Source organism: Microcebus murinus, chromosome 3 (assembly GCF_040939455.1).
Source record: "Microcebus murinus isolate Inina chromosome 3, M.murinus_Inina_mat1.0, whole genome shotgun sequence".
In the NCBI taxonomy this organism is placed as follows: Eukaryota; Metazoa; Chordata; class Mammalia; order Primates; family Cheirogaleidae; genus Microcebus; species Microcebus murinus.
The window spans coordinates 50,619,900-50,640,836 of NC_134106.1; the positions used below are offsets into that span (position 1 = coordinate 50,619,900).

The 20,937-nt window shown below is 33.7% G+C and overlaps 1 protein-coding gene across 3 annotated transcripts in view; it reads right to left on the bottom strand.

Annotated features, from left to right (window-relative positions):
• The window catches only part of USP34 (ubiquitin specific peptidase 34), a 225,921-nt gene that overhangs the window by 91,360 nt on the left and 113,624 nt on the right, over positions 1–20,937 (bottom strand). For all 3 annotated transcript variants that reach the window (XM_012764850.3, XM_076000817.1, XM_076000816.1), the window contains 8 exons: positions 17,700–17,854; positions 16,341–16,454; positions 15,465–15,564; positions 15,164–15,323; positions 11,946–12,072; positions 11,702–11,849; positions 3,761–3,861; positions 3,333–3,542 (listed from right to left, as the gene is read on the bottom strand). In XM_012764850.3, coding sequence (XP_012620304.1) covers positions 3,333–3,542; positions 3,761–3,861; positions 11,702–11,849; positions 11,946–12,072; positions 15,164–15,323; positions 15,465–15,564; positions 16,341–16,454; positions 17,700–17,854 — 1,115 coding nt within the window. The remainder of the gene's footprint in view (positions 1–3,332; positions 3,543–3,760; positions 3,862–11,701; positions 11,850–11,945; positions 12,073–15,163; positions 15,324–15,464; positions 15,565–16,340; positions 16,455–17,699; positions 17,855–20,937) is intronic.

Consider the following 20,937-nt stretch of genomic DNA (forward strand, 5'->3'; position numbering starts at 1 on the left):
TACTTGAGAAAATTAATAGTTATGTCAAAGCAGTTGTTTTTCAACTTCTTATAAACACTTTTCTAGAACAGCTTTCCTCTAGGCTGATCATTTTCTTCAGAAAACTTATCAAACAGAAGTGAAAACGTCTGTTTCATGAGGCCATCCAAGTAAATATCAGTAAGATCACTATTTCCTCTTTGCAGGTCACTATTCTAAGCACAACAAAGATTTGATGAATTAAATCTTTGACCTTTCATCTGGGAAGAGAACATACCTATTTCTCTTATTTTGCTAATCCATACCGTATTTTTCAGTCTAAGATGAGCAGAGATTAAAAGGAAAGCAAATAATTTTAAAGAACCTACTTTTTTTCCATTATCATTTGTTGAATCTCAACTCAGGTGCTAAGATAATAGTAAGCTAAATAATGTTTCAGAAATAATATAAAAATTAGCAAGTTTTTTCTTTAAAGTGCCACCTTACAAGGTAAAAACAGCAAAGGCTAAAATCGACAGTTTTGGTGTTTTCCAGAGTATTAATGTTATTATACTACAATTTCTGCTGTCAGTGATTCTTTGGCATAATATAGTTTAAGGGATGCCAAGGGAATATTTTGTAAGCCTCCAAAAAGTAACTTAGTTCTTTCAGTGTAACATTATAAAGCTAGTATACTTGAAGACAAGGGAATCTTAGAGAAAGTTTCAAGGTAAACTTGGCCTTTCACAACCCTGATGATGAAAGAGAAGCACTCCCTGGGTAAAAATTCTCTTTTCTTTTAGAAAAGAGCACTGTGAGCTCCTCAATAAAATATAATTCATTCCTTTAAAAAAAAAATGAAGAAAATAAGACTGAACTCTGAATTCTGTGTAACAAAGGATCCGAAGGAAGAAAAAAAATCTTAAAGTGTGCATGACTATATTCTGTTATGACTGAAAGGCCCATGAGACATACACAGTAAAAGTCCTTTATTTTTACATTTTTTGTAACACTCATCAGGAACAAATCAGTTGTTCAAAGCATCCCTACATCAACTATAGCATACCTGCTACGAACAAGATTCAATAAAATATCTGCTAAACCAATAAAAACTTGGTTTAGAGCCATCACTCAGACTAATACAATGACCTATGAACTGGTCCTCTTACCTTTCTTTGATCTTTGTTTTCTCTAATACATCCTCCAAGCTAACGCCTAAACACCTAATGCTTTTCTTCGCTCCTATCAGTAGATGGACTCGATTTAAACAACTCCCCCTTCGCAAAAACCCACAATATTCTGTCCTTCCCCCATATTCCCATAACACACTACACAGAACACTAGCATACTCCTGGAGCACCAGGTAAGTCTATTATCTTTCTCTCTTTTAAACTGGCTATATAGTCCTTACATGAAATAAAAGGTCTGTAAATATTTGTGACATGAAATAAAAGTGAGGAAAAAGAGGGTCATGGGCACCTATTATTGATTATTCTGCTTGAACAAAATGGAAATTACTTGAGATTTTAAGAATGTACCACAAGAGAAACTAGGGTATTAGGAACAGAAGGCTCAGTAGCAGCCACCACTGCATATATGATCAAACATACTACGGCAACATGAGAAGAAGTTACCCAACATTCTTAGGGAAGAAAGAAAAGAACAGTAGCCTGATATAGGGAAAACTATCAAAGCACCATCATTTTATTTGTCACCGAATCTCAAAATTGTGATTCACTGCATAAGATATACAACTACATGATAAGATCTTAAGACTCTGTGATAAAATGCTTTTAAAAGCATTTTTTTTTTTTCTTTTTTTTTTTGAGACAGTCTCACTCTGTTGCCCGGGCTAGAGTGCCCTGGCGTCAGCCTAGCTCACAGCAACCTCAAACTCCTGGGCTCAAGCAATCCTTCTCCCTCAACCTCCCAAGTAGCTGGGACTACAGGCATGCGCCACCATGCCTGGCTAATTTTTTCTATATATTTTTAGTTGTCCAGCTAATTTTTTTTATTTTTAGTAGAGACAGGGTCTCGCTCTTGCTCAGGCTGGTCTCAAAACTCCTGAGCTCAAATGATCCACCCGCCTTGACCTCCCAGAGTGCTAGGATTACAGGCGTGAGCCACCGCACCTGGCCTTAAAGGCATTTATTATAAAAAGTCCATTGGTTGCAAATGACTCCTTTAGGAGATCTCATATATATTCTTGACTTTAAATATTGTCTTTATAGTGGTAATCACAAACTTGCTTTTCCAGATCAAAGCTTTTCTCTCAGCTCCAAACTTATATATCCAAGTAATTGACATCTTCACTTGATGTCCTTCAGGCATCCATCCTCCTTCATCTCAAATGGAATCCACCCAGTTGCTCAAACCAAAAACCTAGTGCCATCTCTATGTCTTCCTTCTTGAACCCTCTTCATTCACCACTCCTAAAACCCAATCCACCACCAAGGGATGTAGTTTCAACCTGCCATCCACTTAATTTATTTCCACTGCGACCATCCTATTCCAGGCCACTATCAATTCCTTTCTGGATTAGTGCATTAGGTTCTTTACTGCCTTTGTTACTTTTCTCAATCAAATCTATTATGTATAAAACAAAAATCAGAGTATGTATATACCCCTCTGTTTAAAATTATTTAACACTGTCCACTTTACTTCGAGTAAAATGGAAACAACTTACAATGTCCCTTACGGCTTACATTATTTCACTCTGCCTACCTTTTCAATTTCATTCCTCATTTTACTCTCACCACCTCCCTCAACATTCCATTTACTAGCTAAGAATTCCTGTACCTGCCTAACAACTTCTTATATCAAGGGCTTCAGAATCAGATTCCTTTATCTAAACAATTCCTCACCCTCTTCATTTAATTGTATTTTCATCCTTCCAGCTCAGAATATAGTCTCCCTCAGAGAAACCACTCCAGACCAAATAATATACATATGTGTCTCCATCCACCTAAAAAATGGTGGATCACCAATAATCATGTCATGTTTCAGTTTTAGTATCTATCTCTATCTGAAACTACTTATACGTTAGTTTACTTGAAACTATCTGTTTGGCATGTTGATTATCTGACTCTCTCACTAGATTCAATTGAAGGCTAAAATTATGCCTATTCCCATTACCCTCACAAAACAATACTTCCATTAAAACAGTATGCCTAGATCATATTAGGCACTAAAAGAGTTAATGAATAAATAAATGGGTTTGTAAGTTTTATTGCTCTTAAGAGATTACCGAGAAAATTTAATTTTATTAAATATATCTTATAACATTTTATAATCTATAATTTTATTAAAACTATTATATCCTCTCAATAGAAAGACAAAAAAAGATTTATGAAAATGAAACCTAATATAGTCACCTCACTATCATCCACTGCCACTTTTCCTGATGGTGGTTTAAATGATGCAAGCATCTCTAATAAATCAAAAAGAGTAGTTAAATGAGGTTCTTGTAAAAGCAAAAGCATTGGAATGTTGTCCTTCTGAGGGGGTGGTAGGCAAGATGCTGGTAGCTGAACACCTTCCCCTTTCCGTTCTCTCCTTGGTGCACCCAAAGATACAAATACCATCTGTAAAAATAGAAGAAATAGGAAAAAATAAACAAAAAATTTATACGTATCAAATTTTTGGTTTAATAAAACAATAAATCTGAAGTATACAATGACCTACAATTTTAATATAACAAAAGCAACAGGAGTTGTTTTTAAACCAGACCTTTTGACTATGCAACTATTGTCTATAACAGCCAACAGATAATTAAAATCCAAACCACATTTTATATACTTACCTGCATATCCTTAAAACCAAGCTCATGAAGTGCTTTTTCATCATAATCTGTTGTTAACTCATGTCCAGATGAAATCATCCTGACAGGTCCCATGAGGCCTCCTTGAAAACAGCAGAAAATGAAAGTGAACTTTTTTTTATAAGACTTATTTGCTGAGAAGAAAACACTGGTATAGCAATTAAGTCCACTATATATTAAGCTTAAATATAATTCTTGAGAAAAATGAAGAAAGTACTAAGTATGCGTACTGCATATTTTCCTGTTCTTAGGCAGTAAAAATTACAAGAAAGTTCTCTCTTAGCACCAGTCTCAATAGATCAAATCCCACTTGCTTAGCAATATAAAACGTAAGTTAAAAATGCTACAGAAGGCCAGGCACAGTGGTTCACACCTGTAATCCAAGCACTTTGGGAGTCAGAGGCAGGAGGATCACTTGAGGCCAGGAATTTGAGACCTGGCTGAGCAACATAGTGAGACCCTGTCTCTACAAAATATTAAAAAATTAGCTGGGCATCATGGCCCGTGCCTATAGTCCCCAGCTACTCGTAAGGCTGAGGCAGGTGGGTCATTTGAGCCCAGGAGTTCAATGGAGAGAGATCCCCGTCCTCAAAAAAAAAAGCTTCAGGTGTTTTCTTGGAACCTACTGCATTTACTGCATTTCCCCCAGCAATGGGTGCAGAGGATCAGATTTTTATGCCTTAGTGGCATAAGAAACTAGCATGTATTTATAATCACTGAGTTCTCTTTCCCTAGTTACTATCCAACAAAAAACCCCCACATACTATAGAGCAGAAAACAAACAAAAAAATCTAACATGGTAAAAAAGTCAGCTACAAGCCCCCAGATGTATGGTAAATTCAACAAACTCAACAGATTGAGGCAATTTAATTCTAGAATTTGTAATGTCCCTTTTGCTATCTACACCTTCAACTTCATTTCCCACCATTTTCCCTGCCTCACTAACTATGCTTTTAGCCACCCGGCCACCTCATCCTTTCTTGAACACATTCAAATCGAACAAGTCATATGTTAATATGTGATTATTTCTCAGTTAGCCACTCTGTATTATTTACCTAACAATTCTCTCACCAAAATCATATGTATTATAGTTTTAAATGTTTAATAGCTAGTACAGAAATTTCTTTATTATCCTTTTGGGTTTTGCTCCCCAAAACTTCTAATACTGCTTAGTTTATTCATACAGATAACTTCAGAATAATTACACCAAATTTTAAACAAAAACCATATTGAGATTTTAGGTTAAAAATCTCCTTGGTGTCTCTACAATATTTAGTATAGACATGCTAAGTATCTCCATTTATTCAGTTGTGCATTCATATATATCTTCTAAAGTATCAGATGTTAAATTAAAAATGTTTTTGAGTAGTTTTTTGGTATAAAGTAATATGAAAAAGTCTTCTTCCTAAGGGAGAGAGACTCCCGTAGGAGACCTCAAAAAGTGTTATTCTCATATTTCACAAAGACCTCACATGTAGATTACCCTAATGTTTTTTAATTGCTACTGTGTACTTGACTTTAGTGTCTTATTCATATTACCCACTAATTTTAATTAATCTCTCCCAGTATCTGTATCTATACTTCATTTGTTATATTCAAATCATTTTGTACAATACAAAACTAGAAGAAGTATGAGTGCTCGTAAAGCACAGTGTTCATGTTAAGAAAACCTGGCTACTGAATAGACAAAAACTCTGTATTAAACTTTACATAATTGGTAGATTTTCATTAAATTTTATTTTTACTTACTGAAATAATTAAATACAATATGGTTATTAAATCTTTGCAATATTAAGATAAAACACCCTTATTCATGAGAGACTGCTAAGATAACATGGAGTGATTTGCTTCCTAGTTTGCTAGATATTCTCACTAAGTATGCACGCCTTATTCCAAAGGAGAACTGAGATGTCCAGTAGTTTATTTGAGATTTTGGCCTGTATTTTATGGGAAACAGGCCTATAGTTTATGTATATGGCCATGTGCTATGGCTTGAATATTTTTTGTCCCCCAAAATTTGTATACTGAATCCTAATCACCAAGATGATCATATTTAGAAGTTGGGGCCTTTGGGAGGTTAATAGGTCATGAAGGCAGAGCCTTCTTCAATGGGATTGGTACTCTTATCAAAGAGGAGCAAAAGAGCTCGCTTGCCCTTTCTACCAGGTGAAGACATAGCAAAAATGCACCATCTATGTGGAAGCAGGCTGTCACTAGACACTGAATCTGCTGGCACCTTAATCTTGAATTTCAGAGCCTCCACACTATGAGAAATGAATTTCTGTTATTTATAAGCTACTCAGTTTATGGTATTTTGTTATAGCAACCTGGACAATGACAACATGTTAATGTTGATTATGACTGGACTGGAGTTTACAATAAATTGAGCCGTTTTCTATCTTTTACTACTCTTGAGAAGATATTTTGTGGTTTGGTTTTGTTTTGAGACAGAGCCTTGCTCTATTTCCATGGGTAGAGTGCAGTGGTGTCATCATAGTTCACTGCAACCTTAAACTCCTGGGCTCAGGTGATCATCCTGCCTCACCTTCCCAAATAGCTGGGACTATAGGTGTACCTCAACAATGCCCGCTGGCTAATTTTTCTATTTTTAGCAAAGAACGGGTCTCACTTTTGCTCAGGCTGGTCTCCAACTCCTGAGCTCAAGCAATCCTCCCGCATTAGCCTCCCAGAGTGCTAGGATTTTACAGGTGTGAGCCATAGCACCAGGTACTAAGATGATGTTTTTTTAACATAAGAACTACTGATTCCTTAATAGTTCTAAAAAGAATTCCTACCTTATTTTTTTTTTTTTTTTTTTTGAGACAGAGTCTTGCTTTGTTGCCCAGGCTAGAGTGAGTGCCATGGTGTCAGTCTAGCTCACAGCAACCTCAAACTCCTGGGCTCAAGCAATCCTTCTGCCTCAACCTCCCAAGTAGCTGGGACTACAGGCATGTGCCACCATGCTTGGTTAATTTTTTCTATATATATATATTAGTTGGCCAATTAATTTCATTCTATTTATAGTAGAGACGGGGTCTCGCTCTTGCTCAGGCTGGTTTCAAACTCTTGACCTTGAGCAATCCGCCTGCCTCGGCCTCCCAGAGTGCTAGGATTACAGGCGTTAGCCACTGTGCCCGGCCAAGAGTTCCTACCTTTTAAAAAATTAAAATCTTAATGTAGTAAATGTTTCAAAACAAAAAACTTAGATCAGAAATCTTAAAAGCTCTTGGGGTATGAATGAATATCACCCATCTAATGTTTACCCTCTGAAGCGGCAATAAAATAAATTTTAAAAATTTTATAGACAGGCCAGTCATGGTGGCTCACGCCTGTAATCCTAGCTCTCTGGGAGGCTGAGGCAGGTAGATCGCTCAAGGTCAGGAGTTCGAAGCCAGGCTGAGCAAGAGTGAGACCCCGTCTCTACTAAAAACAGAAAGAAATTAATTGGTTAACTAAAAATATATACAAAAAAATTAGCCGGGCCTGGTAGCCCATATCTGTAGTCCCAGCTACTCAGGAGGCTGAGGCAGAAAGATTGCTTGAGCCCATGAGTTTGAGGTTGCTGTGAGCTATCTAGTCTGGGCAACAGAGTGAAACTCTGCCTCAAAAAAAAAAAAAAATTTATAGACATAAACTGACAAGGAAGAGATCATGCCAACAAAGCTTGTAAGAAGGAAACCAAATGAATTTGTGGTGACTAACAAGCCTCAAAAAACATAAATCCCAATCAAAGGCAAACTCATAATCTATAATCTGTTTAATACGGATTTTGCATAAGAGAAGAATCAACACCTAACCCCAACAAGAAAAAAGGAAGAAAGAAAGAAAAGAAAAGGAATAATGCCTCAGTAATCTGTGAGATATTAACAGACTAGGAACATTTAATTATAGGATAAGAAATAAGAAGTGTGAGGGAAGAAGGAAAAGAAAAAAAAGTAAAAGAAATATATAATTATTAACCTTTTCCACAGCTGATAAAAGTTATGAGCTCATGGACCCAGGAAGTAAGGACCCTGAAGTAAATCCATACCTCATAAACACAAAGAAAGGTACAAGGCATAATCTATAATCACACTGTTGAAAATCAATGTTAAAGAAAAATCTTTAAAACCAACCACCATAAAAAAGACACACTAAATACAAAAGATGAAAGATAAGGAAAACCACAGACTTTATATCACAAATTTAGCAATCCAAATGATAACAGAACATCTGTAATGTCCTTAAAAAAAAAAAACAAAAAAATCCAAAAAACTCAAGAATTCTTTGTCCAGTGAAAATATCCTTCAAAAATGAAGGCAAAATAAATATTTTTTATAAACTCTTTTCCAGACAGACAAAAGCTTGAGAAAATTAACTGAAGACCTGCAGTACAAAGTTTTAAAGGAAGTTAATTAGAAAGAAAGAAAGAAAGAAAGAAAGAAAGAAAGAAAGAAAGAAAGAAAGAAAGAAAGAAAGAACCAAATAGAAACTTAGATCTACACATGGGAATGGTGAGTGCCCAAAGTGGTAAATATGTGCTAAAAAGAGAAAGGAAGAGATGGGACAAATAGAAAACAAATGATTACATTAAATGTAAATGTTCTAAACACTCTAAAACGCAGGCATCTCAGTCTGGACAAAAAAAAAAAAAAAAAAAAAGCAAGATTCAACTATTAAGAAAAAATACTATCCTCAGAAAGATATTTCAACCATAAAAATAGGCATATCTTTTCAGAGAACAAAAAGAACTCTTAGATATTAAAAGCATGACAACAGAAATGAAAAACTAAATAGAAAGACTACAAAATAAAGTTGAAAGTATTTCTCAGGAACTTGAGTTAAAACTCAATAAAATAAGCCATAGGAGAGAAAAGATAATTTGGAAGAGTCTAAGAAATGAAACTTCTAGATAACAGACATGCTCTAGAAAGAGAGAAATGATAAAATCAAAGAAATTTATAAATCAATTCAAGCAAATTTCTCCAAACTTGAAGGTATAAAGTTGCCAAACTAAAAGGGCCCAATACGAAATACCTAAAGTATCCACCACAATCACTGAAAATAGGCACATACTCAGGCCCAAAACACTAGGGGCTCAAGGAGAAGGTTAATTAAGCTAAACAGAAAAATTATCACATGTAAAAAATATTAGAAATCACAATGGTTTCAGAATTCTCAACAGCAACAATGGAAGAAATACAATGGAGCAGTACCTCTGAAATTCCAAAACAAAATTATTTCCAACCTAGAAGTCTATACTCAGCCAAAATTATTATTTAGATATGAAAACATCAAAGATATATTTTTAATCATTTAAAGAATCAAAAACTTTACCCCATTCAACATTCTCACAAGAAGCTACTGGACTACACTGTATTCCAGAAAAAAAGTAAACATCAAAAAAGGAAACAAAAAAAAAAGTACACCAATAAGGAGAAGGGCATGGATACTGGAAATACAACATTCGACAAAGGAGAGAGGTAAAGAGAAACACCAGGAGGATGATAAGAGGTATCCCACAATCACTGCTATGCACCAGACTTGGAGAACAATCAGTAAGATCAATGTAACTTTAGAGAAATGCATTATTGAGGGTTATCATAAGCAAGACCCCTGCTGCCATCATATTATCTTCTCTATCTTAGGAAAGGATGGAATGAACCTGGCCCAGATTCTTATCTATACCTAGACTGTCTTTACTAAGTGCTGTGAAGTTCCATCTCTCACCTCCACGTTCTACTATTTGAATCAGTAGAGGACATTCATTTCATCCTACAAAAGAAATTCTGCTTTGATCTCTTCCTGAGAGTTAAGGTGAATCATAAAAAGCTTAGAAAAAGAAAATAAAAGAAATTCTATGACTGTATTTCTGTTGAATATTCCAGCATTATATGAATGTTACAGCACTAAAATATGTCTTGCTGTCCTGAAACATATACTTGAGAACTTTCCCATTGATATCCTCACACGAGGCTTTATAAACCTGTAGGGAAGGTATATAGATTATCTAATAGTGGCTATATGCCCCTTTTCCTTTAATCTACTACGTTTGTGCTTGCTAATCTGTTTCACACAACTAAATAGTTTAGGAGTACATACACTGGAGGTAAAACTATGAATGACACCAAAACAATAAATCCAAACAATCAAGATAGTGTTAAGGGGAACTGGAAAGGATATTAGGGAGGAACACACAAGTAGCTTCTACTCATGTTCTAGTTCTTAGTCTTAGTGGTAGGTACACAGGTTCTCATTTTATTTTATTTATTTCACATCTCTTTCTTAAGGTACATTTCAGAATAAAAGCAGACAGATAACCCTCGACCCAGAAATTTCCTAACTAGGTATTTATCCAACATATATGAAGTAATGTTTACACAAAGATATTCTCTGTAGCACTGTTTGTAACTGCAAAAGAGAACAGATAAAATAAATCATGGTATAGACACACAGTGGACTATGCAAATCTCAAAAAGAATAAGGTAACTTTCTATATGTACTAACACAGAATGTTTTCTAAGATAATGTTAAGCACTACAAGCAAAAAGTACAAGAGTATAAATGGGTTTCTACCATTTGTGTTTAAAAAATAAGAATATGAATATTATTACATTATATCTTGGTACCTTTCAAGGATATACAAGAAACCAATAACAATGTGTGACTTTAGAGAAGGGAAATGGGTGGCTGAGAGATGGTGGTTTAGTAATAGGGTGGTTTAGAGTCTCTCTCCCTTAGGAAGAAGACTTTCTCATATTATTTTGTACCAAAAAAAACTACTCAAAAAATTTTTTAATTAATATCTGATACTTTAGAAGATATGTATGATTTCATCATAAGAAGGCTAAAATCTTGGGCTCCATTCTAAAAGATGCCAAAAAATTATCACTCTGCACCCAGGTAGGTTAAGAGGGTCCTAAGAAGATGTTATTTCTGAATATATATTCCGTCTGTTATTCTTTCAGACCCTTAAGTTATAAGTAAAAAGTAACAGCTTTCATGATCTTTCTTTCATAGTTGTTTCTCTGATTAGCTCATATTTTATGTGCCATGGAAAGAAATTAAAATTCACTAGTATTAACAGTAACAGGGAAATCATAAAAGGCCTACATTAAAAATGTCTTAATATGATACTTTTTTTATAAGGAAGGAGAGATGCACAGATAAGATTTGAGGGTATATTATTTGCATAGGCTTAGAAAAAATAAAAACGAAATATATCAAAACAGTAAAAAAAAATTACTAAGTAAAATTGCATAAGTAGTAGTACATGAAAACTTAAATTTATCAGTAATTCCCAAATTGCCTATAAAATAAACTTTAAAATATTTTTTGATGGTCATATCAAAAGTCTGAATAGCATTTTTTGAGAAACAAATGAAAAATGTTTGCAAATAACATCTGAAGCAACTCTCAACTTCTTACCTAAAAACCAGAGGTACCAAAGGAAGGGTGGAAGGAGCCATGAACATGGTTGGTGGACCTTTAAAGTAAAGGTTCAAAGTTGCCGCTAGGGTTTGAATGTTTTTTGTCCCCTCCAAAAATTCATGTTGAAACTTAATCCCCAACACAATAGTGTTGACAGGTGGAGCCTTTTGGGAAGTTTTTAGGTCATGCAGCCTGACTATGTCTGCCCTCATGAATAAATTTATGCTATTATAAAAGCGTTTGACAGAGAGAGATCATTCCTTTTTGCCCTTCTACCTTCTGTCCTGTGAAGATGCAGCATTCAATGTGCTATGTTAAAAACAGAGAGCAGCCTGCACTAGATGCCAGAGCCTTGATTTTAGACTGTCCAGACTTCAAAACTGTGAGAAATTTCTGTTTTTTATAAATTATCCAGTCTGTGGTATTCTGGTATTCAGCAGCACAAGATGAACTAAAATAGATGCTATACTATAGAATCTTTAAAAAAATTAAAATTTCAACTGTTGAACTTACCAGGAAACTCTCCTTTTCGGCTGCTTTGACCAAACTCCTGAAGCTGAGCTTGTTGATTTATTTGTTCTTTCTGTAAATTTTCATACCAATGAGTTACTTCAGCCCTAAGATCTGCTACCTGGTCACTAGGATACATTTCAATAGTCATCTGAAATATGAGATGCAACCAATTTAAAAATACAAAAAGAACAGATATTTGAACTGGGAAATGTTATCAATTTGGAAATTAAAACCAGGTAACTACCTTGTCAGGAAGTCCAGCTGGCTGACATACAACCCTTAGCGGCAGAGACTGTTTGTCACTCAGTGCTTTCAAATGACTACTAATACCAGTGCCTTCTATTTGCCACTGTCTCAGATGATATGCAAACCTAAATAAAACACAACAAAAACAACACAGAAAGGATACCATTTTAATCATAGTTTTTAACATTTTATAAACCAAAAAGGTCCATAGGAAGTTCTAGCACATTGCAATTTATTCTACAACAATAAATTTAAGTTTAGATTCATCATACTGAATCAAACTTTTTTTTTTTGAGACAGAGTCTCGCTTTGTTGCACAGGCTAGAGTGAGTGCCATAGCATCAGCCTAGCTCACAGCAACCTCAAACTCCTGGGGCTCAACCAATCCTCCTGCCTCAGCCTCCCGAGTAGCTGGGACTACAGGCATGCGCCGCCATGTCCGGCTAATTTTTTTCTATATATATTAGTTGGCCAATTAATTTCTTTCTATTTATAGTAGAGACGGGGTCTCACTCTTGCTCAGGCTGGTTTCGAACTCCTGACCTCGAGCAATCCGCCCGCCTCAGCTTCCCAGAGTGCTAGGATTCAGGCGTGAGCCACCGTGCCCGGCCATGAATCAAACTTAAATGGATAAATATAGCTCTAAGATCTAATGAAACAGCCATGAAGAGAAATTACTGGGGGAAAACAAATCTCATAAAGAATAGTTTTCTAAATGGAGGGGATAGGAATAGAAGGAAGAAAAATTCAAAAAACAAACTAATCTAGTAAATGAAATAGCAAGCTGTCAATTCCTGCATTCAGGAAAAGAAAAAGCCTATTAAATATTTTTCACAGACAGAAATATATTCTAGTAAATATGTTGACTAGCCTAACAGAATTTGAGAGTTGATTTCAGGACTACTAAAATTATAAAGTGAATTACAAAAATTGTATTTCAAAGGAAACAGGCGTCTAGCATAACACTAACTAAACACTTGTCAATTTTCTAACTTATTCTTAGTTGTGGAAGACAGGATCCAGGGTACCTGAATCTAGTTAAGAAAAAAATTATGAATGTCTAAAACTAGTCAGCAATTGTTGAATAGGAGAAGGAAAATGCGCAAGGAAATGAAGGGGACTTGTTTCATTTCCTAGAAGTGATCCAATGTCCAGGTTCTGTGGCTGAACAAAAGAGTAATCTTACAATAACATTTTCTATAGTGTATTATATGACCAGGGTTTCTCAACCACAGCATTACTGACATTTTAAGCCCAATGATTTGTTAGCAGGAAGTAGTGAAGTAAGGGTGGAGGAGGCTGTATCTCACACACTGCAGGATGTTTAGCAGCATTCCACCAGATGCCAGCAGAACCCCAACCCCCACAATCCTATGACAACCAAAAATGTCCACAGACATGACCTACTGTCTCCTGGGAAACAAAGTCATTTCTGGCTGAGAACTACTGTTTAAAAATAATAACTTTATATATTTATAAAAACGAAACCCCTTAAAGACATTATTATTTCCTACCTTAATGTAAGGAATACATAAAGACAATTATCTTCTACTTTCAATTTATAATTTTAAAATAGTAGCACTAAGCACATCAAGTATTTGATATTATACAATGATAATGGACAGAAATTTTCGTGAAAATCTTAAATTTTTTAAAACTACTGCTTTGGTTTTGAATATCCAATTTTATCTATTTCCTTTCTCCTCTAGTTACTCACAAAATGCGTATTTATATAAATTCTTTAACATCAACTTTCTGCATAAAACATGAACAAATGCAAAGATTTATACAAAGGACATGACAAATTTTTTTCGAGAGTGAATTATTATAGAACAAAATTTGTACACTCGAGGAGGGAATTTTTGGACTTAAATTTATTAAACTTATAAAAAAAGCACTACTGAACTCTCAGAAACTAATATATTTTTAAAAACCTTTCAAAGAAGTATTTATTTTAAAAGACACTGATAATGTTGTGCAAGGACTATGGTTTCAACCAAAAAACTCTTTTAGGTTTGTTGTTTGTAGGCCCCTGCAGCATAGAAAAAATTTTGGAAGAACAGGTATCATTAATAGTAACTATTTCCGATAGGAACAGAGTAATTACAAGAAACTTTTTTTCTGTATAATATCTTAATGTAACATCTGAATTTTATAATGAGTATATATTGACTTTTTTATTAATTTGAGTAAGACACATCACCACATTTTCTTATTGTTTTTATTTTTTAACATGGTAAAAGTTATAAGGCAATATGAAGTTGCTGTCCAAAAATTTGAGTTCCCTTATCCACTCATTAAAAACACAAGAAATTATTTAAGTAGAAGTTCCACAAATTACAAACATAATCGAAATAAAGAATTTGTGCTGTCTAAATGTTTCAAATCATGAAACCATGTTTTTTATAAGGAATGTATAGACTATCCTTGTTATTTAATATTTCCTGATATTTCAAATAAAATGTCAATAAATAGCAATTGTATAACTTTTCAATACCAAACTAAGATCTGAAGTTGAAAGTTATTAATTTTAACCATTTTTTTCAACACAGTTCTTAGTACTTTTACATTTGCTCATAGTTAGTGATTTTTAGTAAATAAAATTTCTTAATTAAAACTACCTACTCACCTTTCATTTCAGTTGATACATTCATAAATGTTAATTTGTTTTATTTCTGTATTATACAGGTTATGTCTAAATTAATTATATAGATATTCATTAACAGAATTTTTGGTCATGTTTCCATGGTAAATGGAAATTCAAAATTAAAATAATGTCTCCTAGTCCAGGAAGAAAAAAAAACAGCAAATGAAACAAATGACTTAACTTGATTCAACTATGAGAGATTATTTGATGTTCTTTGTAAGAGTTTCAGTGAAACTTTTCTAGCAGTGGTGTAATGCCTTTTGAATCATAATTAATACTTTCTTAGAGATAAAATTCTGTCTAGAGACTCATTCATGCATATTTGCTGCCTTAGACTCTGATGATTTTTAAAGCTGTGCAACGTTTACCAGGAACCTATATTGTCTATTCCATGGTGAAATGATATGTGTTCTGAATAAAAATTACTTCTATTACTAACCCTTCACTTTTGACAAATTATGCTTTTACCTGCCCAACAAAAATTTTAGTTTAATTGTAAAAATGCTTTTAGACATGTCAGCAATAAAAAGAATGAAATTCATTATAACCGTGTGATATAAAAAAATTACCTCCTCCGAAATGCTTCCAGATGTGTCTTCAGCATAAGGAGTCCTCTTTCTATAACTGTGAGACTCGCCTGTGATTCCTGTTCAAGACTGCTAGAAGCTATCATAAGACTCTCCATGCATTTACTAATAAATTCTTGCTCCTTCTCCAAACCCGTTTTACCTGAAAGCCAGATGTTTACATATGTATATTAGCCTTATATTCTTGTTTAGCATTTAATATATCAAAATAAAATAAACTGTAGTTTAACAAAATATCTTCACATAAAACGTTACCTATTACACAATATTTCAAATCACTCACCATTAATATAATAGGAGTTAATATACTGAATAGCTGCTCGACTGACATCACCAGATTGAGCTCTTAAAGCAATGCCCCAAAATTGGTCCATTCCACACAGCTAAGGAAGAAAAATATGACATCTCTAAATTGTATTGTGAAACAATATACCTGATCAGACTAAAGTACAAAACTTAAAAATCATTTAATACTGAAGAGTTTTAATGCCTGATAAAGTTATTAAAAAGGCAATTTCTATTATTTAGCTATTAAATAATAATGACAAATGATAGAAGCTTTGAAAATTTACTCAGTTAATGAAATATACCTGTATTGGGCCTAAAAAATACTTATTACTAAAGCAGTTAACGATATATACATGATTAACTAAAAAGTTGTGACTACACAGGAGGAAAAACTCAAGTCCCTAAAATAGACTACAAAGGAATAAAATCCACACATACATAGTGATTAGCACAGGAATTATTGAGAAATAAGAGGAATATTCAATAGTTATAAGTCTAAATCCAGGTCAGGCACGGTGGCTCATGCCTCTAATCCCAGCACTCTGGGAGGCCAAGGAGGGCAGATTGCTCGAGGTCAGGAGTTCAAAACCAGCCTGAGCGAGACCCCGTCTCTACTAAAAGTAGAAAGAAATTAATTGACCAACTAAAAATATATACAAAAAAAAAAAATTAGCTGGGCATGGTGGCACATGCCTGTAGTCCCAGCTACTCGGGAGGCTGAGGCAGTAGGATCACTTGAGCCCAGGAGATTGAGGTTGCTGTGAGCTAGGCTGATGCCACCCACTCTAGCCTGGGCAACAAAGGGAGACTCTGTCTCAAAAATAATAATAATAAAAAATAAAAATAAAATAAAATAAGTCTAAATCCATACCTCAGAGTTTGAACCACCATCATAGGCACTGGTAGCCAATCGAGCCAAGTTACAGAGATGCTGAAACAGGTTTAAGCCAGTCATGCTTATCGTTTCAGGTTTTAGCTGGGGCATCTAGGAAAAAGAATTTAAAGTTAGTTTAGTCTGATAATTAACAGATCTTTTTTAGATTTACATAAAACAAATTTAATATTACTGAAAACATTATAGAAGAAAAATATCAGTTTAGATTTTTAGTAATACTTTACAAATCAAAATAGGTAACAATTCAAGGAAAAATTTTTTCAGGTAACAACTGATGAGGACATTGGTACTTTGAGATGGAAGTCTGCCAACCTCCTCATTTGTCAGCAAATCAATAAATTCCTCTTTCCTTCTCCTCAAAAAAAAAAACCAAAACAAAACAAAAAAATTGAATCTGCCTAATAACGTGTTTTAACTTTTGAGATGTACACAGACCCAAATCAGAGGAAATGAATAAAAACATTCTATCATCTACTGTATACCTACATCATATACATTTATGAGATATATAGCTACAAGTATAGTTTGTGTTAAAGTCAGGCCTTGAAATTTAAGATAGCTGAAGTTTTATTTGTAGCTTTGTTTTTGGTCTATTAAGTGATTTAGTTTATATGTATTAAAACTCATTTATATTAATATACTTTATTCCATCATGGAGCAAATGTGAGAACTTGCAGAGAGGCTTAATAACCTCACAAATAAACATGAAAATAATAAAAATCTACTGCTTTATTTTCCTTGAGTTTAAAAATTCAAATGAGAATACCACCTAAACCAACTGTAGCATCTAGTAAAGCAGAATAGTGAAACAGCTTTATTACCATTAATAATGCTTCCTGATATGCCTTTCCAGGGATCTATAAATCTGGAGATTACCTTATAATTGACTGAAATCATAGCCATTTAGCTAAAGAAGAGTCACATAATACAGCTCTAACACTTGTGGGTGTGAGCACCATACCTATTAATTAGACTATGTAATGTTATTAATGATTTCAAAAGCAAACATTAAAAAACTCACCACATTTCTAATTAGTAGTGCCCTAAGCGTTATTCTAATTATTGTTTAAGTACTTTAGCTAAGAAATACTTTATATTTACAAAAATGTTCTAAGTCTTAATTTACCTATAAACACTGTAAAAGACAAAATTATAGTAAAATCTGAATGACAAAAAACTATTATCAGGACTGCCAAAAATCAGTACATTTGTCTACTTTAATAAAAACTATATTAAAAAAGAATAAAGAGCATTATAAAGATCATATATAAAGAGATAAAAAAGAAAATATGGAAAAACAATATAAACAATAATACTATCAGGAAATAAAATTACCTTCTCCAGGAAAAGATGTTTGTAGGTTTCCATTCCCATAGCATGTTGATCTTTACTTCGAACTTGATTTAAAAACCAATGGAGTGCATCATCGTAACACTCAGAATCTTCTACTAAACAATGCCATAAAATGTCGACTTGCTCTAAACTTAACCCTAGATAAAAATTACAAATTTTACACTTTATTAACTATGAACAATTACGTATCTTCTTTTAGGTATGTGTATGTTCCTACATGTATGTACAGTAAGTCCTCACTTAGACTCATTGATAGGTCCTTGGAAACTGGGGCTCTAAGTGCAACGACACATAACAAAACCAATTTTAACATATGTGAATTAATATAAACAAGAGTCAAATTCCTATGGTATATTTCTAGTCACAAAAACATCAAACTTCTAAATATAGCCCCCAAACACATCTCATATTAAATACTCAAAAAAAAAAAAAAAAGAGAGCTATACATACATTTAAGAAAGATGAATTAAAAAAGATAATAATTCACCCAATGTTTGAATTGGTAAATTCAGTGAGTGACATGGTGGTAGTGGTGGTGGGTTAAATCAAGGAATAAATGTTTATAAAGTAAGCCTCCTACTACCATGCAGTTCAAAAACAAACTAAAAATTATGTTTCATATGACGTTTATTGATATGCATTTGTATAATTATCATAGGCTTTATGAACTTTTATTTTATAATAACTATTCATTCATTCATTCTCCAACCCACTGATTTCAGTTCAGGGTCTCAAGTGGCTGGAGACTATCCTGGTAGCTCAGGGCACGACAGGGAACAAACACTACCTCAATGTAGGGCATTACTCCCTCACACTGAGACCACTTAGACATGCCAATGAACCTAACAAGCTTGGGGATGTAGAAAACACTGGAGTACCCAGAGAAAACCCACGCAGACAAGGGGAAAACATGCAAACTCCACACAAACAGTGAATTTTTTTTCTCATCAATGTTGTAACAAAATGATGTTATTAAAGGACCTATTGCACCTCATTAATTTACATAAAATATGTATGACATATTTACTATTTCAGTAACAATTCTTTATGCTTTCTTGTTTTGAAAACTTTCACTATATGTGGTACATATAGCGTTTTAGCTCTAGCCAAATGTACTAGAAGCACCAATTATAGCTCTAGAAATATTGTATTTTATAAAAAATACTGTATAAGAAATTTCACATAATTTATGCTTTCAAAATATAGTTAAAATATAACCCATATAAAAATCACCATGAAGACACAACTTACAAAGTAGTCTAAAAGAGCCATTTGGTATGGAAAATCATTCTCCCTAAAATACTAACATATTTGTATTATAGTAAAAATGACTGGAGGTAACACTAAAAATTGGAGTCAGTTCTAAGGTTTGAGGATTACAAACAAAATGGATGCCATTTTTATAGGTCATTCTCTGCATAAAGAAGATAAATAATAAATAAGCATTATTTTTGTAAGCTATGAAAAAAGGAATCCTTACACTAAACAAAGCAGAAGGAACCTATCTGCCTAAAACAGACAACAGCACATCAGGGGATATAATTAACTGAGGAGCCAGACCAAAGAGTTAAAACCTGTACTATACTTTGACCCAAGTATTAAAGGATTCTCGAGTGTGGCAAAAGACAGACAAATGAACTATTTAGAATGAAAAAGAATGCTTTATAGGAATTTACCAGTCTGAATATGGATAAGTGAGATAATCCAAAAGGTTAGAATGAAAGCTTTACAGGGATTTCTGAAGTATGACATAAGGGGTTCCAAAGTCTGGGGAGTTCCAAAGCCTAGCATAGTTCCCCAGAATCATGAGACATGAAGGTATGATATAATCACAAGAAACCTCTCTTTTTATTGGGAAAAGGAGATGAGATGCTAGAATATAGAAAAATGCCTCTGAAAACATTCATCTAGTAGTAATATCAGTCTAAAGAGTTTTACCAGAAAAAAAGTATCCTATCAGTTTCTCAAACAGTTAATGTGTAGATTATTTGTTCTAACAACTTGTACCTCTAGAAGTGAACATTAACTAGAAACAACCTTTAGTATATATTAAATTTAAACACATTAAGTAATCAAGAGCAAGATGAATGAAGAAAACAGGTAAGAGTCATCAAAAAGAGTATCCAAGTTAATGATAGTCAACTATATAATAAAGCAGAAGTACATTTATAATTGGCTGAATCATCTACCACATTCAATAGGCAACATATAAGCTTTTGTTATTGTCCTTAATTTTTAAAAACTATAGTTATTGGTATATTGAAAATCAGTATTGACATATAGTAGATGCAACTACCTATAACTTTGGAGTAACCACATTACAGACAACATCTGTGCCAGTAAGAGAAATAGAACCATGAAATGGAAAAAGTGAAGTTTCCAATTTGATACTATTTGGACTATTGTAAACTCATACACAAAAATCTACACTATGTAAAATGAAACACACATGAAATTTACTGGTCATACATTTGTGCTGACAGTATTTGTTTTAGTTTGACTTCTCCCCATAGATTGGTTTTGGTATATTTTACATTATTTATTTCTTATATGTTATCAATCATAATGAGTCAATAAGTGATCTAGTAACATGAAACAGAAGATTCCTATCAAAAATAGGTAGCTTATTTTTTAAATCTGTTGGTATCATAGTGTTAGTGGCATTTATTACAAATAGTCTGAGCAGGAAGAAAAAATTATAGATTTAGTAAGATAAACATGATGTATCTCAAGCATAGCTAGATTTGAAAGAATTATAAGGATACCTCTCAGGCTACCTGTCAGTATGACTGTGTTATCCACAGCTAAAGAAAGAATGTCCTTCTAACAACTGAGGTTTGTTTGACATGGACATAGAAAAAAAAGAGTACAGAGTGTGAAAGATAACACCATCAGTACAGCAGGAGAAAAGGAGTTTTGGCCAACAGAATTCAAGCTTACTCTTCTCTTGTGAGAACATCTAGCATTGGATGTGGTTCATATTCTGAATATAGCAGATCAATCACTACTTTTTTGCAAAATTAACTGTCAATGAAATAGTTTTAAATTAAACTAAATAAAAGTGGGACCTCTCAATTTCTCCATCACCTATAAAGCCAAGCAATTTTTAAAAGATTAGCCCTGGGCTGGGAGCAGTAGATCACACTTGTAATCCTAGCACTTTGGGAGGCAGGGTGCAAGGATTGTTTGAGCCCAGGAGTTCAAGACCTGCTTGGGCAAC